This window comes from Monodelphis domestica, chromosome 3, assembly GCF_027887165.1.
Source record: "Monodelphis domestica isolate mMonDom1 chromosome 3, mMonDom1.pri, whole genome shotgun sequence".
NCBI lineage: Eukaryota > Metazoa > Chordata > Mammalia > Didelphimorphia > Didelphidae > Monodelphis > Monodelphis domestica.
In genome coordinates this window covers 64,190,458-64,216,468 of record NC_077229.1, presented here as the reverse complement: position 1 = coordinate 64,216,468, position 26,011 = coordinate 64,190,458, and the positions used below count along the sequence as shown (strand labels likewise).

At 41.8% G+C, this 26,011-nt stretch overlaps 1 protein-coding gene across 3 annotated transcripts in view; it reads right to left on the bottom strand.

Annotated features, from left to right (window-relative positions):
* Positions 1–500: 500 nt before the first annotated feature.
* Positions 501–26,011, bottom strand: part of TIMM44 (translocase of inner mitochondrial membrane 44) — a 58,424-nt gene continuing 32,913 nt past the window's right edge. For all 3 annotated transcript variants that reach the window (XM_016432276.2, XM_056822066.1, XM_056822067.1), the window contains exons 8-13: positions 24,873–24,965; positions 24,552–24,676; positions 22,950–23,000; positions 11,636–11,725; positions 8,768–8,878; positions 501–1,634 (exon numbers count right to left, since the gene is read on the bottom strand). In XM_016432276.2, coding sequence (XP_016287762.2) covers positions 1,515–1,634; positions 8,768–8,878; positions 11,636–11,725; positions 22,950–23,000; positions 24,552–24,676; positions 24,873–24,965 — 590 coding nt within the window. In that variant the 3' untranslated portion in view covers positions 501–1,514. The remainder of the gene's footprint in view (positions 1,635–8,767; positions 8,879–11,635; positions 11,726–22,949; positions 23,001–24,551; positions 24,677–24,872; positions 24,966–26,011) is intronic.

The window sequence follows — 26,011 nt, the reverse complement described above, 5'->3', positions numbered from 1 at the left end:
GATCCAAGAGGAGATTCCCACCCATACATCCATGGAGCTTTTTCGCATCTGGAGGCAGAATCCTATTCCCCGAGAGGGCAGGGAAAGGTCCAGGAAGGGTTTGGAGTCCTCTCCTTCTGCCCCTGGGTACAGGCCAGTGACTTCCTGTCCAACCTGGGTCTAATCTGGCTCCCTCTCCATGGCGCTTGGGCCATCCCATCCAGGGACCAGATTTTTTCCCAGGGCTGAGCCAGTCCAGCAGGGAGGGCCTGGCAGTCTCTCCATTGCCTGGCCCACTGACCCCATTCCTTTCTCAGCAAGGAGCTGGCTCATTGTAGGGAACTAGACAATGAGTCCCAAACCTCCAGCTGCTGTCTCTTCAACTGCCCTCAAGTCCTGGGAAGTTGGAGCAACTAACTGTCCAACACAGCCCACCTCTCCTCCCTTCCCTCTAAACCCCTAGATTGCAAGCTGACCCACCTATACCCCCAGAGCCTAAGTAAAATCAAACAAGAGCCATATTTGCTATGCATTTTGGTATTTTAATATATTCAAATCTTCAGGCAGTATGTACAGGAATGAAAGACATTCAGGTTTTTATTATTTTTTTTTAAAGGCCCTAGAATGACTTGGCAGATCTGATGCCAGAGATGGAGGCACCTGGGGGGGAAGTGCACCCCACCCACCAGAACACTTATTGCCCCTTCACCAGAGAAGACAAGGAGATAACTGAGGCTAGAGAGGAGGACTCAGTGCCAACCTCAGTCCCTCAAGGACCCTTGAAGGCAGGCTGCCAGAGATTGTATTATATATGTGTTCATGAAGTGAGGTGCCAGTCTTTCCCTTCGAATCCTCTGCCCACCCTCTGCACAGGACCAGGGAGGGATGGCTAAGGCTGCTCCTCTGCCTCCTCATAGAGGCTTGTGCTTCTCTTTCCTCAGCATCCCCAACAGGCCCCTCCCAACTGTCTTAGCAAGCAAGTTCAGCGAAATCAGTTCATTCCAGCATTTTGCTTTTGGGTGCTCAGCCCGAGCTTCTGCAGGACTTTTGGCACCTAGATTTGGCTTCTCTCAGCACTAACCAACCAGCCTGTGGCTGGGAAGGGGACAGGAGGAGGGGGAGGAGGAAAGGTCTCTAGGTCAAAGCAGAGGTGCTCCCTGGACCCACCTATTGGGTCAAATGTAGAAAGACAGAGGGAAGTGTATCAGGCTTCAAGCTTCTTGTGGGAGGGGGAGGCCTTCTGTGACAGTTTACCCTATAAACCTGAGACCCCATGAGTTACCCTGCTCATTGTCACCATGTCCCCAACACCCCCTCCCTAGCCAACTGCATTCCCTGAGGGGACTTTTTTTTTTATCTCATCCAGAGCCCAGTCTTCCCCGTCATGTCACACTGGATCCTGAAAAGGGGTGGAGGGATGTCTCAGAGTACCCAGCAGGAGCCAAATGGTCTTGCATCCTGAAACTTCTGACAGTAGGAGGGCCCTCACTGGGAGAGCGACAGAGCACAGTCCAGCAGGTCCCCAACAGTTGTCTTCAGAGAATCTGCTCTGTGCTTGAGGCAGAAATGTCCAGCAGCCTCCAAGCTGCATAGGGGTTGAGCTCAGTCTGGTCTCTACAGAGGGCCCACACATACAACATTCGCAACACTTTATCCTGGAGGAAAAGAAAACACACTGAGAACTGGAAGCTCTCCCAGGGAGGAAGATCAAATCCTGGACTATAAACACATAACGATCTGGGGAAGCCCAGCAGCACCACACCTAAAAGGCAGGTCTTGGGTCAAGAACTGGCTTGTTTGAGTGGACCAGTGAAAATTCTACTGCTGCAAAATCTAAGCCACCATGGGACTTGAAATACTGCTGTGACAGATCTTGGGAATTGAAAATAAATTCTAGAATATCCAGAAGGGTCCTCCAAAAGAACCTAGTCCAACCTGTAACCTAGTAGCAATCCTCTAAAATACTCTGAACAAATGCTTACTTTACAAACTCCTCCTATTTCTCTGCCTTTCAAGTACTTAAAAAGAGTGACTGTTCTCCCTTACTAAATTACTTATTCTCGAGGTTAAATATTCTCAGTTCCTTCACTTGATCTGGCTATCACCTAGGGCAGTGATGGTGAACCTTTTAGAGACCAAGTGCCCAAACTGCAATCCTCATGCTGCATGTGAGCCACCCCCCTTACTCCAGACAGGGGAGGGATAAAGTGCTCCCACTGGGCTGCTGGGCAGGGGGCAGGAGAAATATCCTCAAGTGTGTGTGGAGAAGGGGAGGGAAGCAGCCCCCTCCAGGACATGTGCCATAAATTTGCCAACAGGGGGCCTACGGAAACCCTCCCTCCTGGGGAATCAATGGAAGTGATAGCACCAGATGTGGAGGATAACTGCTCTTCCCAATTAATCAAAGAGTATCATGAGGAGAATAAAGGGGAAGATTCTGCTTTGTCTTGGGAGTGGGTATAAGGGTGGCATGTATCAATGTGAGTAAACATTAAGTTATGCATTTAGGTGAAAATGACCCAAAATATGCTGGATCTGAACTCCCAGAGTAACTAAGTTCTATAGTCCCAGGAATAATAAGCAAGCCCTAAAGGTCAGGAAACAATGGGTGTTCAATTTACAAAACTCACATTTGTCCACCAATAGATAGTCTAGCTAAAGTGAATAAAAGTTACAAAAAGATTGCCAGAGCCCAGAAGAGACTCTAACACAACTATGAGTTACCCTGCTCATAGTCACCATGTCCACAGCACCCTCTTCATAGCCAACTGCATTCCCTGAGGGGACAAATACTCTTAATCTCTATACATCATTTAAGTTATGGACAGAGTAAATGAACTCCAAAAATCAAACAAAAACAAAAAACAGCCTAGTCAGATCCAAAAAACACTAGAGCTACTGTAAGGAGTCTTGGACACCATTTAGTCCAACTCTCTCATTTTGGGAAGTGAATTAACCTACAAGAAAAGCCCAAAGTGCATCCAACTTGTCAGTAGGAGAATGCAGGGCTCCTGACTTTGGTCTTAACATTTGGGAACATGAGGCAAGCTCTCCTACCAGTTTCACGCCGACAGTGATAGAGTGACAGTCTGGTCTAACTTATGGTCTACAGTAAGGGACCACTTTGTATATAATTTATGTTTGACTTTCAAATACAGGCCAAGGCTCAGTGAATTCATGAGTTTGTTGATGACTTGGATCATAGGCTAAGAGCTAGAAGGGAACTCTGATGCCTTACAGTCCAGGATCTGAGGCTAAGTGACAAATTCATTCCATTATTCTATCCTACTTCTGGTTTCCAGAAGGCTTTCCTCAGTTATTCCACCTGGAAACACATGAGCTGACCAGCCAGGAACTGAACTCCCACTCCCAAGAAGGAAACACAGATGGCCCATGGGGTTACAAATGTCAAATATGAAGAACTGTAATTCAACCAGTGTTATCAAAGATAGGGTGGTAGTAAAAGTCAATCCTATTGTATCCAATCTGATAATTCTTGGTCCTTTAAGGCACTCCCTTTGGTTCTATATGGGAAAAAAGCTTCTCTTACATATACCTTCTCACAAACTCTGTGTTCCAGCCAAACTGTCTTTGCTGTCCCCTAAAAAGAGATATTTGATTTCCTGCCCCTGTGCTTTTAAACATGCTAATCACTCTCTCAAGCTCAGCCTCTGGGAAGCCCCACTTTCATGCAAGGTTAAGGTCCAGTCCCATTTTCTATACAATACCTCTCCTGATATCCTCCCCTTTATTTTTTACCCAGAACATATTTTGTATTTACTTGTCTATACATGTTGTTGTATTGTCTACTAGGATATGTAATCTCCTTGCAGGCAAAGACTGTTTCCTTTTTCATTTTTGTATTCCCTGCAACTGGTTTAAATGTTTGTTGAAATGAACTGAATTTTTGCTCAATCCTTCTAGGACTATGGCTCAGGTCAGGGTGGAATCACCTCAGGTGCTGTACATACAAAAAAGATAAAACATCCTAAAAGGAAAGACTTGAATCCCAGGATACTGAGTGAGGACAGAGGAGATGGTTCAGAGTCAGACACTAACCAGATGGAAGTCCACAGCCATGGCCTCTATGTGCTCATGGCCCTCCTTCTGTACAAAAAACAGGTATTTCAACAAGGAGACCAAAGGTCTTCTAGATCTCTGACATACCAGGGTCCTTGGCATCTATGAGATTAACCTGAGGATGGGACCATCCTGTGAAATGCTGCGGACAGAATTCTAGGCATCCAGAATAGTGGGGGCAGATGCCAGAGGAAACAGCCCACTTCAGGAAGCTGTTCTATTTTGTGGATTTAGGGACATTCTACCAAAAACCACTTGGAGCTGTTAACCTTCTCAAGGCCCCAGAGCTAAGCCTCCAATTCCTATTTCTTCACATCCTCCAAACACTTCTCAAGCAAGGACCTGAAGTAAGGGCAGGCTTTCTGCTTTTTCCTCTGCCTCTCAGTTGTCTCAGGCGCCAGACAGCAGAGAAATCACCCCACTAACAGAGTGTCTCTCCTAGAATGACTTCATGTGCCTTCCTCACAGGAATATGTTTCCAAGAACAGTGTCAGCCTCTACTATAGGACATTCTGAGCTCTCAGTAGATATTGATAAAGAAGGATGCTAGGTGGCCCAGTGAATATAGCAGTGAACATGGAAGCAGGAAAGCCTGAGTCTAAATCTTGCCTTAGTCATACCATATAACCCTAGAGAAATCACTAAATTCACGTGCTTGCCTCAGTTTCCGTACCTACAACAATGGGAATAAATAGCACTACCTCTCAGGTTTGTTGTGAAGATTAAATAGTATTTGTTGGGGGGGGGGGGGGCAGTTATGATATGGTAACAAAGAAAATAAGGCAGAGTCAAAAGAACAATAGAAAGACTATAACAATTTAAAGAAAAATCAGAAGATGAAACTCAAAATAAAACAACGGACAATCTCATCAAAGCTAAAGTACACATAAATTCTTTTTACAAACATAAAGTAGCAAGTGACATATACTGACATCATTCTATTAGGCACTTTTGTTAAACTGTTTTCAGGAAATGTGCTTTCAGAAGGGTCATGGGGAATAGGTTGAGCATTTGTTGGGAAGTGTCTGTAGTGTTGAAACAAAATGTATTGATGGAAAAAAAAGAAAGAAGCCAGGGCAGCTGCCAAAGCTCCCTCTCACGCCTGCTGGAAAACATTCCAGGCTCCTGAATAAAAGCCATCACTAAGGAGACAGACCAAGTGACTGCAGGAGCAGAAGAGGGGAAGGGAATCCAGTTGTTTCAATGCTAATGTAGGGTAAGGGGGCAGCAGCCACCCATCTGCAGGTGCCTGCCTATATTAGAACTTTCACTGCTCATGAAACAGGAGCAACTAACTACCTTCCTACTTTTGTGACTTTGAGAAAGTCAATTTCTCTAGACCTCAATTTCCTCATCTGTAAAATATGAGAGTAGCACCTTTAAACTCTTCTATAGACCTATTATGTCTTCTTTCCTCCACTTTAGGCCTCTGCCTTTGATCATCTCCAGCTCCATCTCTATCCATCTCTCCCTCCTCCACCAGGTGTTGTAAATGGATGAACCTAAGGCTAGAATTGGGCTCTTCTTCAGCAGGCCTAAGAAGAGGTATGATAATGGCTTAGATCACTAAACCTGGGTTTGAATTACCAGGTCTATTACTGACTCACTAGGTGAGGCCAGTCCTTGCACCAATAAATATATCAGGTTCAGTTTCAACTTTTGTAAAATGAGAAGATGGTACCTTTCAGCTCCCATAACTCCATGATTTATAAAACATTTGTTTCTAGAGGATATAGTCTGAGTTTTGTATAGTTAGTAATTATTATAGCACTTTGAGGCAACACTCCAAATATTATCCCCATTTTACAGATGAGGACAATGAGGGTACTCAACTTTATGGCCCCTGAGCCCCATTTCTGTTCTGCATCTAAGATCTCCTCATCATAAGGCTACTAAGTATTTGAACTAGGATTATGGATCTGCTACATGACACCCAAGATTAGGATTCTTGCCACACCACTACATACTGCTACAGAATTGAGCAAATGGGCCTGGGACGAGCACACTGCTCCCTAGATGCCAAATGCCCTGCTGACTCACTCATGAGGAGATGAACATCCACTGAAGCCACATTCTGAGAAAAGAGAAATATGAAGTTTGTGGAAATGGGATGCTTCCCTAAGGACAGGTCTCATATCTTTCTACAGCCAGGCCCTCTAGGCACCAAGGTCTGAACATAATTTCTGCTGCCTAAGATGATCCTATGTGCCTCTGAACTTTATCTGACCACCAGCTCCTGGAAACCAAACAATTCCATTTCAGTTACACTGCAAACAGCATGAAATGAGGTCAAGGGATGAAGGAAAATGATGGAGTCTGTAAACCTTAAAATTTCTTAGACTTATAAATGTTGGAAATTTCACCATTGGGAAATTTCATACTTGGAAAATTTCCTATTGAGAGTGGGAACTCTATTGGAATGTGAACCCCATTGGCATGGGAGGATCCTTCTCCTCCCTTCTTAAGATTACTTTAGGACAGAAATCTTTTGCTGAACAATGGAAAGGGCTTTGACCTATGCTTAAGCATAGAACAGGAATTTCTTTGAGTCATGATTGATTTTAGAATTGATACAATGGAGATACTTGGAATGACAGAACCAGGTCTTGGAAATTGCAATCTCCACCCTACTCAGTCCTAACAGGATTTAGGAAGGGCTGCAGCATAGATCAAAATTTAATTTTTCCAATCTCTACCCTACTCAGGGTAACAGGATTTAGGAAGGGCTGTAGCAAAAGATCAAGATTTAATTATTTGAGAATATGACCTTCAATAGACATGTGCAAAGCCACAGACCTCTGGGCGGTCCTGGGTTAAGCTAGAGCCACCATTGGCACAGGGAAAATGATGGACAGTGATTGGTAGATGTGAGAACTGAGGGGAGGGAACTTGGATGGTTTCCTTAAAGATAGAGGGGTCTGAGGACTGAAGGGTTGGTTGGAGAGTTTTGGCTCTGAGTGGTTGGAGAGGTGCTGCTCTGAAGGAAGCTGGAGGCGGAGGCCGCTGAGACTGTTTCTCCATTTTGGTCACTTGAGTAATAGGGACTGATCTCCTTTCTTTGCCCCAGCTATCTAAGGGCTTGGGCCTTTTGGCCCAGCCTAAATAGAGGGGGTATTTAAGCCCTATTCCCTTCTCTCCCCTTTCTCTCTCTATCTCTAATTCCTTTCTTCCTCCTGTTTGTAATTAAACTCTATAAAAGGTTGACGGCTGACTTGAGTTTTCATTTAGGAATTACATAGCTGAATTCCTTGGCGACCTTAAATTAATATATATCAGTCTTTTAAAGTGATTTCCTTGTCACAAGTCTGACACCAGGTTATGTGGGCAGAGATCATTAGATGCTACTGTTAATTCACTATAAAGTACTGTTTTAAATGGGCAAATTTTTGTTCTCTGGAACAGGACATCGAGATCCAGGCTTAAGTCTGAGACCTCACCAGGGAGGGTAGAATAATAGGGGCTGGGAGAATGGTCCCTGACTCAAAAGAACTACTGTTTATTGGACCATTCTCCTCAGGATCCTTGAGATAATGAGAGCCTCTGTATTCTGGGATGATGCCTAAATCAGCAACTGAGGTATGTAGTTAGGAATGGAAGGACGACAGGCAAGGGAGCAAGATAGGACTCTATGCAACCCGATGAGGTAGCTTTAAGCAAACCAGAAGAAGAAAATCCAATTCCCAAATCACTAAGGTCTAAGCACCCTGGATCAAAAGATGCTGACTAAGGGCTACTTGTTTCTAGCTTTAGGCTTCCATGTTGCCCAAGCTGGAATGCTCCTAAATCACATGCCTCTAAACCCTCTAAAACCACCTTCCTCTTGAGCTGCCCTTATCCCCCAACCTATATTTCCTAAAGTCCTTGACAAAGGCAGATGCCATCTAAGAAAAGCAACTGGGATTTTTCCAGAGATGAGAAGTCTAAAGAAGAACTTCATATTGTTCTGAAGAACCCTTTCCAAAGATCATCAAATAAGAAAGGGGGAGCTCCAATCACATTAGGTGGAGTTTGAGGCAGTTATAAAGAACAACTCAGGTAGTTAAAACATGATCAGGAATTAGTGATGAAGTATCACTATCACCTCTGGAAGTCAGAAAAATATAACCAGTGTTTAATGTGGAAAAGTGAATTTATAGTCTAAACAGCAGACAGGGGAACAGACTAACTCTACCTTCCCGATAACTGTTAAGATCCCCACTCTGTATTTTTCATGGGGCAGCTGATGGACAGAAGCTCATGAACACTGGAGATAGCTCCCCTCCTCTCAAGATCAGCCTCCCCATTGAAGCCTGAGCAGAGCCTATTGGGATGCTGTTCTAAACTGAGGAGTCCTTAAGAAAGGGGTGCTGAGTGAATGGTAAATCTGGCCCAAGAGGGCACAGCACACCTGAGTGTTGCTCATTCTTTCTATACCCAGCTAACCTGCACCAGAACAAGCCAAGAAACCATGATGCAAAAAGCCCACAGAGTCACCAGGCCTTCCTGGGTCATAAACATATCTAGTCAATTTTCTAGGAGGACATACTGACCTAATCTAATCTGAAAAGGTTACTGTTAAGGAACTGCACTGGGGTCAGCCTAGGCACCAGAAGATCACTGTAGCCCATAGGAACTCATCTATTGCCAGGAGGAAAGCAGTGGTAGAAAAAGCCTTGGATCTGGAAAATACCCCTTTAAGTCCTAATGTTCTTTCTATGCCTTCACTTACCGGGTCTCCTTCTACCACATCCCCCTTGGGGTTCTTGATCACCATCACCAGCTGTGCCTGGAACGTGATAATTAGTACCGGTCCTTGTTCCATCATCTTTCCCATTGCCAACTGCAGCAAAGGAAAACCAAAGGAAAAAACATAACAAAACACCAATCATTTTTTAGTAATAAGAAGGGCATACAGCCTTGCTACCAAAGCAAGAGATACAATGGGAAAATGAGTCAGTTAAAACTCTTCCTTGTATTCCTGCTCAGTTGCATGGAAATCAAGAGGGTCTTTGGTAAAAGGTCATGGAAACAGCCTGCCCCTTGACTGGCTTTTGCCACAAAGTCAAACTCAGAAAGCTTCCAGTAATGCTGCCATGATGCTCTCCTCCCAAGGTCTTACAGCTTCTTTCTTTTACATGCTTCATGGTAATAACTAAAAAAACCCTACATTACCCCTTGGTGGCTCAGCAGGGTTTTGTACTGTAAAGCCCTCCCCATTAATCTTTCTTATCTTGAGCTTCAGAACACCTCTCTCAGCACAATCCTTCCTGGAGTCCACAACTCCCAACCTGATCCTCAGTCTGAGCTCTGAAGCAGCTGGCACAAGCTATCTGTCTTGGCTGACAGGTTCAGGGAGAGGACAGAGTACAAAGCCTGACTCACACCCCCAAGCTTGGGGGGAGGGCACATCTATGGGACTTGCTCTGCTTCCCCCTCCAGTCACATCAGATGTCCCTATGTTTCACAGGCTGCCTCCACTCCAGGCCCACCTCTCATTCGCCTGTTGCAGACATCAATGCCAATGACTGCCAGCCCTTTTCAACCACCATTCATGAAAATGGATTTTCTGGGAGACCCTGGACAAGTTCCCTCAATTCCTGCAGTTAAAAGATTAATGAGAATGACTAATTTTCTAGTATGTTCCAAGGAGGTATGGATAGTTAAGGCAAACCATTCTTTAGTGTTCTACTTGCAGGCTTAGTGCCCAGGAAGCAGAATAAGAGGCCAGTGTACTGAGGCACCCTCTTCCTCTAGGCCCTTGAGCCTTAGATCAGTGAGGTTCTGGTCCTATATGCCTGAGATCTGAATTTGGTCAGGGCAAACATATCCAGGGTATATTATCTTCAAAAAATTAAAAAAAAAAAAATCTCCAAAGTTTCTGTCATTGAACTTCATCTACCAGACAGAATCCAAGATCATCACCCCCAAACTCCTTTAGAATAGGTGCTCTTAGCTTGGGGCTTAGGAACTTAAATAAATGTTTATTTATCTGGATAGGATATTAGAAGTAGAATTTGTTTCATTTGTAATTTTATTTTATGCATTTAAAACCACTTATGAATAGGGATGTATAGACTTCACTAGACTGGCTATCCAAGGGGTCAGGAACCTAATAATTAAGTACTCCAGCTTCAGAAGGATGCTTAGGGCTCAGTAACTAGGGGCTAAGTGACTACAGTTCTAGGGCGAAAATTAAAAGGCCTCTCTCTAGGGTCTTGGGTATCAAGATCCAGTTGAACTCAAGCCCTTGTGAAGAGGGAACACAAGCAGGTCTTGCTTTTTCTACTCAGTTTTTCTGACCAATTTTGAAGTGTTTCCTCTTACACTAAATGGCATACACCAAGGCAGGTATCAATACCAACAACCCCATGATGGCCTTGTTCCTGAAATGAGCAAGAGACCTTGCTATTTCCAACCCCATTTCTCTTCCTACTAGCTCATGACAGACATGGGAAAGGGGACAGGTACAGTTTCAACTGACATGTATGGCTTCAGAAAACAATAGAGCAAAAGCTGTATCTGTCAGTCATAAGCTTGTAAATCCTGGTTGTCTGCCTGCCCTTCTTCCCTACTAAGTATCATGGGAGAAGTCAGTAGCAGGACAGTCATAACTCCACTGGGTGGGCAAAGAATAAGTAATGTCCTGATGGGCCTCAGCATCTTTGTCCGGCTTGCCAGGTAGAACCAGGTCCATGAGGAGCCATAATGTCTCACAAAAAAGCCCTAGAGGATAGATACTTCCTTTTTATAAGAAATGGCCCCAGACACTCCTTGCCTAGCAGCTGTTATTCTGAAAGCCAAGCTATTCCTCTTTACAACACTGGGATCAGATTTGCTGGTTTAAGAGCTCCTAAGGGAGCAAAGGGGCTGAAGCTGTAATCGTTACAGAATTCTTAAAATATACATGCTCATACTAAGTTGGAGGTGGAATGTGAAGTAGCAGACAGAAAATCAGTATCATTGAAAGGGAAGGGACCTCTGAGAGCACCCAATCCAACTGCCATCTGAGCAAGAAGCCTTTCCATGACTTCCCTTTAGAAGTGAATCTAGAACTCTTTATTTCCCAAAGTAGTCAATTCAACATTGGATAGCTAATTTTGTGGAAACTTTTTCTTACATTGATACTAAATCTGCCTCTGTGCAACATCCACTCAATGCTCTGAATTCTTCCCCCCGGGGCCAAACAGAAGAAGAGACTAAGAGTTGGATCCCGCCAGGACCAGTAATTTGTTTTATGATCAAAGGCAAGTCATTGCCCCTCTCCAGGTGTCATCCTATCCATCTGTAAAACAAGAGGCCTGTCTTAGAATAGTTGTTCTTTAACCTTTTCTGTTTCATGACTCTTTTAGGAAGCCTGGTGAAATATACCAAGCCCTTTCTAAGACTTCTAAAATGAATAAAGTTAAAAAAAAAAAGAACCTAAAAGGGAGACAATTATATTGAAACACAGTTATCAAAATATAAAAAGACAAAAACAAAAAACTAAGCCCATGGATCCCAGGTGAAAAGTCCTGGGTTAGAAGATCTCTAAGGTCCCATAAAGTCTTATGAATCTAGCTGACTTTTATACAACAAGGAGAAAAATTAAAAGACTCACATCAACATTGCTGATATCCAGAATCCTGGAATGGAACTGCAGGCCCATGGATTTCGCTTGGTGGATGGGATGAGCCAACTGGCTGTAAGTCTGCATGAAAGGAGACACAAGTGAAACTGAAACAGGATCACCATCACTACAGAAAAGCTGAGATCAGGAGGAATGCATCAATAACTTAGTCAAATTGGGTATAGGAGAGGAAGGCACAGGACCGTCTCATTCAAGAAGTTAAAGTGAAATAGTCTTATCAGTAACAGACTACAATGAAGCAAAACTTGTGACACCCCGCACAAAAGTGACCAAATAAATTCATTCATGCCAAAAATAGTACCATTTATTTCTCATTCCCCATCTTATCTTCAGACCTATTGGTATTACATTTGCCTAGATAGCAGCCTGAGTTGCATGATTTAGGGTCAACTCCTCTAAGCAGTGAAAGCAGCTGTCATGAGTGAGAACAAGAATGTGTTGGGATACATTTTTCTCTAACAAGAATTCAGTCTGATAAGAAGGGCTCATCTTATATGCTACTTTAAAAACTTTCCCATAGCTGCCTCCATCCCAGCAGTAGCTTCATTGGCACAATTATCTTCTCTCATTTTAACAAGGTATTCAGCCATCTTAGCCATATAAAGCATCTTAGATTAGTCACAATGCAGAGGAGGGTTTAAAAGGTCTGACATTTCCTCATTTGTTTTTCCCCATTGTTTATGAAAGGAGTACAGAACAAAATTAGCCAAAAGAAATTTGCTTAATATGAAGAAGCTGAGAACCACAGAAGAGCAAGATGAACATAGGGGAGGGGGGGATAAAAGCAAATTCTAAAGGTTAAGGATAAATCGGGGACAATGAGCCTAAAAGACTGAGAGCATGGACCATGTTATAAGCCATCAAAGAACTGGAGGGAGATCAGTAAGTGGTAAATCTTGGGAAGCGGGAAGAGATAAGAACTAAGTTTTCTAAGATTTATCTTTATCAGGCCAAGAGTTTAAAAAAAAAAAAAAACTGGGTTCAAATTTGCCCTGTAATGGTTAGTATTGATCTTTATATCGATGGCCAGTTGATCTTGATTAATTACCAGAGTCAGGGAGCTTGCATTGATAGATAGTTGATGCACTTGCTGGACATAATTTAATCCAATAAATGTATTAAACTATAAGAAAGAGCAGGGACAGAAAAAGGAGGCAGAAATTAGGATGAGATATCTTAACCTAAAACTTATATTTGTATACTACAACTCAAGAACCCCTCTGTCCCACAAGGGACTTCCTTCTTATTCATGGGAATGAATCTATACTCATCTATTCTTACTATCTACCTAAAGATTAAATCTATCTTTCTAAACCTATTCTAGGAGATGATCTTAAAATTACATAAGCCTCCTTAATTCCAGCTATCTTCAACAAATTAACCTCGAATGGTCTAGGATTGATATCCTGTCAACTTCTCACAGCAGGGGTCCCTGAAACCCACACAACTTCCCCAGAGAGAACAGCACCACCTGCTGGCCACTGAGAGAAAAGTGTAATCTCACCAACAAATCTCTCTTCAGACCAAAAGATGAATTTCTGCTTCTTCAAAATCAATTCTCTCAAATTCCCTTAAAGAGTGATCAGAGGAAACTCCCCAAATACTTATTCTAAGAGAGCAAGCTTCAGAGGGTGATCAGTTATCCCAACTGTCTTTTCCTCGGGATTTCTGGAAATTCCTCTTAAGGAATCCACTGAAAATTCTTCTCTCCGCTTTAAGGGAGAGATTTAAAAGTGATAAACCTTTTTTTCAGGCTGGAAACCTTGCTTCTAAACTAGAGCCTGTTCTTTAACTAAAGCTAATTAAGTAATCAGCTAATTACAATTTACACCCCTAAGATACTTTCTAAGCTATAAGACCCTGGGGAAGATATGTCCCCTCTGCTTCAGTTTCCTCGTTTATAAAATGAGGACATTAACAGCATGCACCTTCCAGGATGATTGTGAGGATCAAATGAAATAATAATTGTAAAACACTTAGCACAGTGTCTGGCACATAGTCAATGCTATATAAATGCTAGCTATTATTATGTGGCTTTCCTACCACATCTCCTCCTTCCTACATTGTGTCTGCAATCTGGTACTGAAGATAAACTCATTATTTCCTCTTTCCCAGGGGAATTATTTTATACCTACTGAAATTTATTTGCACAGATTTTGAGTCAACTATATAATCACTTTATACTTAAGGAAGTGGATAAATTTTAGTTTGTTAACCTAAAGTGAGTGAGAGTCAGCTCTCAACAATCTGAGAACACCAGCACAGACCAGTGGGATGGACTTTTGGCCTGGGTAGACATCAAAACACCAGATTCACAGACCATGTGTATTAGGACCTAGACATCCTTGAATCTTGTACTGTATGGTACTGGCCTTTTCTTTATTCCTGTATATTTGTTCTCATTGAGTTTTCTTGTCTATGCTACTATGCTAATGCTTCATCATGGTATGCAGGTGAAGCTGTTCTGAAAGACTGGGCTGTCAAAATGTGAGGTCTACCAAACCCTAATAAGCTGGACAGGCTTTGAGCAGAGTCCTGCTGCTGTCTGAGAACCCAACAAGCTAAGTGCAGAGAGGCTGACTACAAAGGGAGGCAAAGAGGTGCCAAGTTGACTATATGGAGATAATACAGCATCTTTATCCAGATGATTGCCTGAGGTTCAAAAGGGCTCACAATCCCATGGACATAAACACCTAGGATCCCAGAAGCAGTTATTTCCCTTTTGGTTTTAGCCTTGTAAGTCCTCTCCTGAGTAGCCTCAGCAGATAGTGAAGGCCTGGATGTATTATGTCTGTACTCTGCTGGGCTGGTATTCACTTCATGTTCCTGCTGGTCTTCAAGGACACTGTCATCCCAAACTCCAGGGAGGAAGAGGAAGTTGTGTTCTGAAAACCCCTATAAACATTTTGTGGCCAAGAGATGAAGAAGGAAAGGCTTAAAGGCAGAGACTGGATGCAGAGGAGTAGCTCAATAGTAGTCACAGAATAAGGAAGGTACAGGAAGAGGCCCTCTATTGGTGGCACCTAGTGATGGCACCCATAGTTCAGGTGTATATAGCTCCAGAAACCTAGCAAGAGAAGGGCTCTCCTTTATGGGGTTTTTGCCTACCATGTGAAAATCCTTTCTCTTGCCAAGGGTATCTGCCCAGGAAATAAGGGTGCTTCGATGGTAAGGCATTATGCAGGTCAGAGAAGACTGGCAAGGGGAAAAATAGCTTCCACAAAACTAGGCTAGATTCAGAGAGACATGAAGCTGTCTGCTTGTTTTACATCTCACAAGCCCTTTCTAAAGCACTTATGTTCCAGACATGGTGCTAGGCATTGCTGACAAAAGTCTTATTAGAGACCCTGCCCATAAGTGCTTCACATTCTTGGAGGGCTGGAGGGAGACACTGACGCTGAGAATAGGATAGCTGAAGGAACAGGAATGGGGGAACGACGAAGAGGGCATCACAAAGGAGGCAGTGCTGAGCTGAGTCTGAAAGGGCCAAGAGGGGATTCTATGAAGTTGAGAGGAATGAGTACCTTGGCACTTGAAGTAGCCCAGGCAATAGCCCAGACAGGAGTCAGTTTGGCAGTGCTGCAAAGAGCAAGAAGGGAAGGGGTATAAAGGTAAGCAAGGGAGGTCAGGGACACAAGAGAGTAATGTGGTCAAAGCTGTGACTCAGAAGAGACTCGGCCTGGCAGCTCTAGAGGACTGGCTGGCAGTGGAGAGGGATGGTGAAGAGGGAACACTAATTAGATACCTGTTGCCACAGTCTAGGTGCAGGTGAGAGGTGAATTACGGGATGGTTTATTGAGCTGTGAGTAGGGTATAGAAAAGAGCTGGTGGTGGCAGAATGATAGGCTTTGGCAACTGTTGGGCAAAAAAGAGGAGTCAAGGAGTCACTGATGTTACAATCCTGAGAATCTAAGATGGATGTGCTCTCAAGAGAAATAAGCAAGTTCTGAGGAGGGGGAAAGCTAGAGGGGAAGATAACAAGCTCTGATCTGGAGAATGTCCTGGGTGAAATGTCCAAGAGGGATCAGGAAGTAGGAAGAGGATGATGGTAGAGAATGAGTGAGGACTGGACACAGAGGTGTGAGAACCAAGTAAGAGTGACCCAGAAGGTAAGAGGACAGTGTGAGGAGGAGAGGTGACAACGTTGAGAGCTGAAGAAAGGTCAAGAAGGATGAGGAGGGAGAAATTAAGAGATCTTCAGGAGCCTTGGAGAAAGAAGTTTCAGTTGCTAGACTGACAAAGCAGATGAGATGAAGTAAAGGGACTACATGTAGGCAGCTTTTAATAAGAGTCTGTGACTATTCTCTGATAAAAGTAATAAAGCTCTCACTACCCAAAAACATCTGGGAACAGTGGGATTTAATATACAGATCTGGTCAAAGAAAAACACCAATTTTTTTACCCACCATATATGGCAGTTCCTTTCTTTCAGACTACAAACATTCTCAATCTTTAAAATCCTTAATCCTTAAAAAAAAAAAAAATCTTCACTTGATGTAGCCATCCCCAAACTATCAAGTTATATCTCTCCCTAAATCCTAGAGTGCTCTACACATGCTGCCCTCATTCCCTCTTTTCTTGAAACCTGCCTTCTGACCCTATTTGACTGAAAGTATTCTCCAAGGTGACCAACAATCTCTTAATCACTTAATCTGACATATCTTTTTCTCTCATTTCACTGCAGCTCATTCAATGTTGAATACCTCATTCTCCATGACACTGCTCTCTCCTGATTTTCTCCTACTCATTTATCAATTCTTCTTACTTTCCTTCACTGGATCATTATGTTCTTCCCCTGCCATGATTCCTAGATCTGTATATCTGACCCTAATATCTTTCCCAAATGCCAATGCCACACCGTTGTTGTTTAGTCATTTCCATTGGTGTCTGACTCTTTGGGTGATCACATTTAGGGTATTCTTGGCAGAAATACTGGAGTGATTTACCATTTCCTTCTCCAGCTCATTTGCCAGATAAGGATATTGAGGCCAATAGGGTTAAGTGATGTGTTCAGGGATCACAGCTAAGATGTGTCTGAGACCAGATTTGAACCCAGGAAATAAAGTCTTCCTGATTCTAGGCCCAGGCTAAATCACTTGTACCTCCAATCCCATATTGCTTCCTGCTAAACCTTTACCCCTGGATATCAAAGAAGTACTTCAAAATCAACTAGTACCAAAGGGAAATCATTTCTACTCCAAAATCCTCCAAACTTTCCTATTTCTGTTGAGCATACCTCCATTTTTCAGTTACCCATGTTTTTGAACTTTGTGTCATCCCAAACTTTCCCCTGGTGCCTTGTTGATGCTACCTTCACATAATGTCTCTCTACCCCAATTCATGCCCTTACTACTCTTGACTAGGTTGGACTTCTGAAACAGCCTCTTAAATGGTCTCTGTTTCTATGGTTTCTCACTCCTAATCCATCCGTTATAATTGTCAAAATATTTCAAAAACATATCTATCCATGTCATTCTCAACTCCAAATTCTTTGCGAGTTAGCCCCCCATCACTTTCTAGCACAAAGTACAAAATTCTCAACTCGACATTTAAAATTCTCTACAATCGGACTTTAAACTACTTTCTGAAGCTTATTTTATATTATCCCTTCACATACTTTTCACTGCTATCAAACTTTCCTACTCATTGTTGCCTTTATACAACAATAAATGTCAAAGGATTTCAGGGCTGAAAGGGGTTTTGGGCCTTAATCCAACCTACATCCCCCCCCAAACCCCACTAAACAGAAATGATAAATGGTCACTTTCTACTTCTGAGCATTGGCACAGAATCTCCCCCATATGTGGGATGTGTGTCCTCCTTATCTCCATCTGTCTCTTGGAATTCCTAGCTTCTTTTAAGTCTTAACTAAGGCAACACCTCCTACAGAAGGCACTCACTGATCCTCTAAGTTGGCACTGCTATTTCCCTCTTAAAATTATTTTATATTAACTTAAAAAATACCCTATTTAATCATGTACTCATCATGTTCACCAACAGAATGTAAACTTCTTGAAAGGCTGTGTTAGCAGAATGTAAGGTCTGTTAAGATCTGAAACTGAACATGTGAGAGCCAAGAAAAGAGAGCTTATGTCCCCAGGCTGGCATCCATAAAGGCACAGAAAGGTTTATACAGACTGACATATTACACATCCTGAAGCAGTCATCCCTTTCCACTTCAGGCATGCAGGTCCTCTCCCCCAAGGATTCTCATATGATGGTGATGGGTCTGGCTGTATTTTGCTAGGTTGTTCCTCAGGCACATTGTCAGGTCAATTTTCAAAGCCTTTCTGCCTTCTCAGGAAAGACTGTAAGGGGAAGGACAACTTTGTTTTCCTTTGTAGCCTCAGCATCTAGCAGTGTCTTAAATACAGTGGGTGCTTATTATTTGAAACTAAATTATATAACACTGTTTTAGAAATCTCCTTTGTTTCTATCATGTTAAGTTCCTTGAAGGCATATCTTACCTAAAATGTGTACCTTCATCAGTGGTGGGAACACAGTCCTAGATACCAATGGGACTTAATTATGCCATGTGTGAATTAAACTAATGACTAAACTAATATTTGAGTACTGTGTGCCTACTGTCCAGACCACTTATGCAGTTGGAAAGGCAGGGCTAATGAGTTAGTCCCTCAATATATTTCGATGCGAACATAAGCACTAACTAATCTTAGCATGCATGATATGCCCAAACCGAGGCCTCATGGCAAAGGTCAAGATCCAATATAAAACAAGATATTGTTGCAAAAACAATTTTCTTGTTGTGGCCATATCAGAAACTCACAGGGTCAATAAGTGCTGAAATCTTCAATAGAAAAAATAATTAACCAAACTGATTAGGTTAATCTGGCATTGCTCAACAGACTATCTAGGAACCTTCACTTCTACAGTGACCATTCTGGTGCTTAAAATTTACATTTCAAAAGCTCCCCTCAAGATATATAATAGGGGGCTTGGCAAATCCTTCTATTCCAGATAACTTCTCTATCAAGAATCTTCTTACTTGGGAGTCAAGATGGCGGTGTAGAGGCAGCGAAAGTTCAGACCTTTGAAAACCCTTCCTCACCAATTAAAAACCAAATGCTCCTAGGGGACTGAAAACCAAATCTAACAACAGGACAGAGCCAAGGAACCTTCCTGCTGGACTCAACTTAAAAGGTACGCCCCCCCCCCAAAAGCCTGAATTCCAGAACATCCCGGTTTAAGCGGAAGGAAGAAGGAAGGTCCCAGGACCCTCCCCCACCCACAGTACTGAGCCTCCAGCAGTGGTTGGAATCTCTGGCCAGGCAAGGGCTCTAGCCTGGAGGGAGTACCTCGTGAGCAAAGCTGTGCCAAGCTCCGGGCTTTGAACACAGGCGGTAGGGAGGCAGCTGCTGAGACACTCCATATTGCCTACACATACACACACACTCCACCCTTTCCTGAGGTTTTGGCCTCAGGGCACATCCAGCTCAGCAAGTTCAACTCTTCTGGGCTTAATCTTATCAAGCCCTTCAGAGGGCAGGGAAGCTCAAGCTCCAGCACCTTTCCCCCACAGACTGCTCTGAGAGAAAAGCCCAAACTCACAGATCCAGCACAACTGGGAAAAGAACTTAAAAGCAAGATAAATCATCTGGAAACGGAGTCATTTGAACTTAAAATGAGAAAATAATGTCAAATTTTGCCTTTCAAAGCCAAAATTAATCAGCTTGAAAATGAGGCAAAGGAGATGAAAGATCATACAGAGGATGACCAAAAAGCCAGAGATGAAATTCATTCTTTAAAAACCAGAATACAACAATTAGAAGCAAACGACTTCACAGGACAGCAAGATACCATAAAACAAAATCAAAAGAATGAAAAAACTGAGGAAAATATGAAACACCTCATTCATAAAACAGAAGATTTAGAAAATTGGTCCAGGAGAGACAACTTAAGAAATCATTGGTCTACTGGAAGACCATGACAAAAGAAAAAGCCTGGACATCATCCTACAGGAAATTATCCAAGAAAACTGCCCCAACATTCTAGAACAACAGGGAAAACTGGAGATTAAAATAATCCACAGATCACCTCCTGTACTTAATCCTCAACTGACAACACCCAGGAATGTTATAGCCAAATTCAAGAACTTCCAGACCAAAGCAAAAATATTACAAGCTGCTAAGAAGAGATCATTCAGATACCATGGAACTACAGTGAGGATAACACAGGATCTGGCTGCATCTACACTGAAGGACTGAAAGACATGGAATATGATATTCTGGAAAGCAAGGGAACTAGGTCTACAACCAAGAATCAACTAACTACCCAGCAAAACTGACTATATTCTTAGAGGGGAAAGTATGGTAATTTAATAAAATAGAAGAATTCCAAGCATTTGTAAAGAAAAGTCCAGACCTGAACAGAAAAATTGATGCCCAAACACAGAACTTAAGAGAATCATCAAAAGTCACTGCTTGGACAACTCCTACAAGTCTCCCATCCAGGATCCTAGAGCACAAACCCTCAGCGATTTGGAAAAATTAAAAGGAACTGATGGAGAATGAAATAAGCAGAACCAGGAGAAAATTGTATACAATAACACAAATAGTGTAAAATGACCTAATGTGGAAACTTAGCTTTTCTCAAAAATGCAATGATCTGGGACAATCCTGAAAGAACTGTTGGAGTTAGATGAATGTGGATCAAAGCATACTATTATTCACATCAGTGTACTTATGTTTTAGTGTGCTCTTACAACAAAGAGCAATATTGAAATATGCTTTGCATGATAATATAAAAAATTTTTAAAAAGAATCTTCTTTCTTTCATCTTTTCTATTTCCTTAGCAAAAATTACAGACATAGTGTGAACTTTGACTGTAATAGAAATTTGTTATTAACCAAGTTATATTATATTACTTTGATGTAATTCCACTGTATAGTTCGCCCTATATGCCCATATCATCAATCATATAATAATGAGTGTTGATATGCTAATAAAAGCTCTAGTCAAAAGCCCATGGGGGTGGAGACAAGTGAGTTTTTCTCTGAACACAATACTGTGTTGTAGTCTTTTTTCTTTCTTTTCCTGTCTTCTCTATTTTCTCAAATTCCCTATTTCATGTTTGCAGTTCTTCCACAATTTAGGACTGTAAAAATTAAATGTAATCTCTAATAATAAAAATATTTTTACAGGTTTATTAAAGATCATTAGAAATCAAGGAATAAAAAGAAAACAAATTTAAAACTATGTGCCCATGGCTGGTTAGCCATTTTTAAAATCCCCACTCACCACCATCACTGCTAGGTGCAAGCCCAAGACTGACCTCGCATTATATCATCTGTCTACTTCCTAATCAATAACAATGGAGATACTTGGAATAACAGAATCAGGTCTTGGAAAACCCACATTCTCCACCCTACTCAGTTTAACAAGATTTTGAAAGGTCTACATCAAACTTAAGATTTAATTATCTGAGGAGCTGGCCTTCAACAGACGTGCAAAAAAAGGACAGACCTCTGGGCTGTCCTAAGTCAAGCTAAGTCCTCATTGGTACAGATGAGACTCAGAAAAGTGATGTAAAAACGTCCACATAAGGCACGTCACGGGCTGCCTCTCTGTCTTTCCCTGGAGAGACGACTCTGGCTGGCAGTGTGCTAAGGTTCCAACATCTTGGAGTGTTGGGTGGTGAGTTTGTCCTGGAGCTGATTTCAGGTTCGGGCATCTTAGCTAAGCCTCTTTGGAGGTCAAGCTCATTCTTTCCTCCTTCACACTCAAAACCTTACTTTCTAGATCTCCTATCTTCCTTCCTGGTACTAGCCCCTTCCTTCCTCCTTCTTCTTAAAATCTTCTCTACTATATCAATTAAATCACCATAAAATTTGGCAGCTGACTTGGGTATTTTATTATTTGGGATTTCCTTTGACAACCACTTAAATTTAGATTTTTTTCAGTCTCAACCATAATTTCACCCTTTACACTACAGGTAATGACAGGAAGTCAGTGGGCTCCTGGGAAATGTAGTTCTTTTTTTTAGGGTAACAGATTTTCAATTATACAGGACCCTGTCCTGACCTTTTATGTTATTCAGGTTGTAACATATTTAATGTTGAGTGACACCACGGACAATACACAGAGCCCAGAACTGAAGGGAGAAAGGGAATTGCTTGCATTTGGTAAACTGTATAGTCCTTTTAATAATCTCAACTTGGACATTATGACTTCAAATCTAGTTGTTTTGACACCAACATTTTTCTGGCATGTTAAATAGCTATATATCCTCATTAACACCATTATTCACAGTCAAAACACTGGATGATCTAATGAGAAGCCTGTGATAGGCCCAGAGAAATTAGCATATTTTGTAGGAGTTTCACAAACCAGGAAACTTACACTTAACCCATGCCTGATCCATGCACATAATTTTTTTTTTTTTAAGAATCTGGACAGGTGCCCAGCATGTTGGGTAGATATTCTATAAAGAAGGCAGGCACACATCAAGAAATCATAGATCTATGGAAGTTTTGTGGATGGCATTGCAGGAGAGATAGACATGAGAGTTCTTACACTCAAAGACTAGCTGTAAATTAATTACATTGTTACTGTTTTGTTAAATTTTGTCCAACTGCAAAAAGTCTAGAGGTCAAGGTTTCATTTGGTATTCGATGTCTCATTTGCTTCTTTGGTTTTGGTATTTGATAGGATGTTAGAGCTTGCTATTTTTAAAAACCTGATATAGAGGAAACCTAAAGATGCTGTGAATGGAAGGCACCATGAAAACCATCTAGTCCCATCCACATGGGCAGCAGCGTCCCCTCTATGATACTCTTGGACCAGCACACATCTACTTCTGCATGAAGATGTTCACTTCATTTGGTGCCCTTTTTTGAATAGCTCAGATGAACAGGAAGTTTTCCTTATAATGAGTTATATATCTGATTCTGTTAAAACTTCACATTGCTGCTCTTCATCTCACCCTCAGAGCCAATTAACTAGTCTAATCCTTGTCCTTGTCTACAAGACAGCACTCCAAATAAGTCGAACTCCTGTCTCCTCTAAGTCTTCACTTTTCCCATGCTAAATAACCTTAAGTCTCTTCATCTAACTTATCATGGGGTCTGCCTGCCAACTTGGCAGCTCTTCCTCAGACAGGCTCCATCCTGTCAGTGTATTCCCTTGTAAAGGATATCAGGCTTCTCTTAATGCAGCCTAAGATCATGTTAATTCTAAAAAAAAATCCCCAGCCAATAGTTCTTCACATTTATTTCAATTCCCAAAGTGTTCTCTAAGTCCAGAAACTAAAAATGTGAAAACTTACTGCTTCATAGCACCAGTCTTTGAGGATATCCAGTTCTCCAGTTATCATGGCCTAAAAAGGAAAATGAAAAGGATGAGCAGGAAGAAGAAACTTGTGCTCCCAGGAGCCAGCTGCTTAAGTGTGGTTTTTAACAACAATGCTGTTGCTGCTGCTTCCCCCAGCTCTTGAAGCCTCAGCTGAACGTCTAGAGTCCTAGAGAAGCTGTAGAATTACTAGAAAGAGTTTATATAACCAGGGAGGATTTAAGAGCTAGACAGAGAAGAAAGAGAACTGGAGTCAGGTAGCTACAGTTTAGGTATAAAACCCTTCTTCTCGGAATCTTTGTCACCAAAATATAGTCTGTTCTTCCTCACCCTCAGTTCTAGCCTCCACAAAAATCAAGATTTGAAGATGCCTCAATAATAACCCTTTTCATACAAAATTCAATATGGAAAACTACTTGGGAGAAGTTCTGGCCTTCTCATCAATGGGTCATATAGTAAATGAGTCTATAATCCCCAGAGACCTGAGAGTGGGGCAGTGCTGCCCAGATTATGGGTGGAAGTGGGCAGGAGACCATCTCAAGGGAAGCAAGGGACTATCCTCAAGGTGATCTTGATAAAGATATCTATATCTATTATCCCCCACCCCCACATCCTTGAACATCATGCGATACAGCCACATTCATCAGAAAGGGTTCAGAACACTAATGCATTGTTGGTGGAGTTGTGAACCGATCCAAACCTTCTGGAGGGCAATTTGGAACTATACCCAAAGGGCTATAAAACTATGCATACCCTTTGATTCAGTAATGCCACTACTGGGTCTGTATCCCAAAAAGATAATTAAAAAGGGGAAAGGGCCTACTTGCAAATAAATATTTGCAGCTGCTCTTTTTGTGGTGGCAAAGAATTGGAAATTGAGGGGATATCCATCAATTGGGTAATGACTGAATAAATTGTGGTCCACGTTGGTGATAGAATACTATTGCGCCATAAGAAATGATGAACCAGATGATTTAAAAAAGAATATGACCTGATGCTGAGTGAAATGAGCAGAACTGGGAGAACACTGTATATAATAATGGCAATAATGGACAACAATTACCCATTAAAACTTGGCTACTCTCAGCAATACACTAATCTGCGATAATCCTTTAAGACTATTATAATGGGGAATGCTATCCACTTCCAGAGAAACCTGTTGGGAGTTGTCTTTTACACCAGTGTATTTATGGTTTTATTTGGGGTTTTGTTTATGAATGAATTTGTTCTTACAACAATGACCAATATGGAATTGTTTTGCATGACAATAAGAAATGAAAATAGTGAAAGGTTCCCATAAATAAAAAATAAATTAAAAAAAATTTTTTTAAAGGAAGGGTCCAGAAAGTCATACATTCTGACATGACATATAACTCCATGTCACCTTTATCATTTCTATTTCTGGTTGCCCTTCATAAGTCACTGAAAATCCTGAGAAACAGAAATGCCAGTCAAGTTATTTCTTTTTTTTAACCCTTATATATATACTGTACCTAAACTGTATACCTAAACTGTAGCTACCTGACTCCAGTATATATATACAGAGGAGTATTGAGGGGATTCTACTTGAAACACCTACCTCTAAGACATTGGGGATGATATCACGCTCACATTGCTGCAGAAATCTATCTTTGTCAAAAGTTGGATCCACTTTGAGGATTTCAGTCAGAACTTCCGACATCTCCGTCTTTGAGAACAAGCCACCTGATGAACATGAGATTCTGTAATTGAGTCCCAGGGTCCCATTCCCAGTGGCTTTCTGTGCAGCCAATCTTGTCAACACTGGGCCCAGCACCCACACATTTCAGAAGCTTCTCTTCCCACCAGCATGGCAGTCTGCCATGAATATTTGCAGTGTGTAGTTCCCAGGACCTGGGGGAGGGCAGTCAACTTTGCTTACCTACTAAGTCAGTAATCTTGTCTGTCACTGCTCGAGATACCCGGATAAGTGTATTATCACTTTCATCATATTTCATTTTCATCTCAAAGAATCCTGAAAGCAAATTAGACAATAGGACCTATGAATAAGCAGCCTTTATTAAATTTCAAAAATTCATTTTAACTTTAGATACTGTCAACACAAGCATCTGAAGGAAAATTTAAAAAAACTTTCATAATTTCTAAATGTACATTAACTTGAACAAAATAGCACAAATATTTTACTTTTCTGAACGCTTTGTTCTATGCACTTCTTTCAGATTTCAATAGGTCTTCCTAAATAATGCTGTTAAACGGCAATCAAAACATGCTATAAAACACCCAAAGAATAGCTCAGGGGATAAGGTCCCTTCCTGTGAACAGCTTTATACAAAGGGCAGGACTTGACCATCACTAACCCCTCTCAAGTGGGTGCTTGAAATTCCAATCAAATATCTGAGGAAACTCTTTTAAATCTGCTCTAGGGACAGTACAACTTGTGAAGCTTCACTCAGTGTTTCCCCAAATACAGACAGATGACCTTTCTTCTGAATCCAAATCCTACATCTCCATTTGGCTGTCTCCCAATCCCAGGTCGTTTGCTAAAACTGCTCCCTTTATTAAAGGCAATCTCCCAATCAGTTAGATTTGAAAGCTCAGTTCCCCTAACTTCTCCTTCTCCCTAATGCCATATCTTATCAGAAAGTCCTGATGACCTGCCCAAGTTAATATTTCTCAGATCCCTTCCTCATCTCTATTCCCACTGCTCCCATTCTAGTTAAGGTCCATCTTACTTCTCATTTTATCTACTGTAATAGCCACTGTTGTAGACTCCTATTTTTTGCTAGAGAAGAATCAAATATCTATAGGATAAAAATCCTTAACTGGGCATTGAAGATCCTTTTCTAATATCGAGCTGCCTATTCAGTTGTGTTTCCCTCTATGCCTTATAAGAATATGATGACTTACATTGGCCAGTATCACCGCCTCCTGCACTCACTTCCTTGAATCGTATTAATCTCTTATTTATGCCCTAAAATATTCTGCCTTCTCCACAGAAGCTAGAAGGGATCCAAGAGGCCATCAAATCAAACTTATTACCAAACAAAAACTCCCTCAACA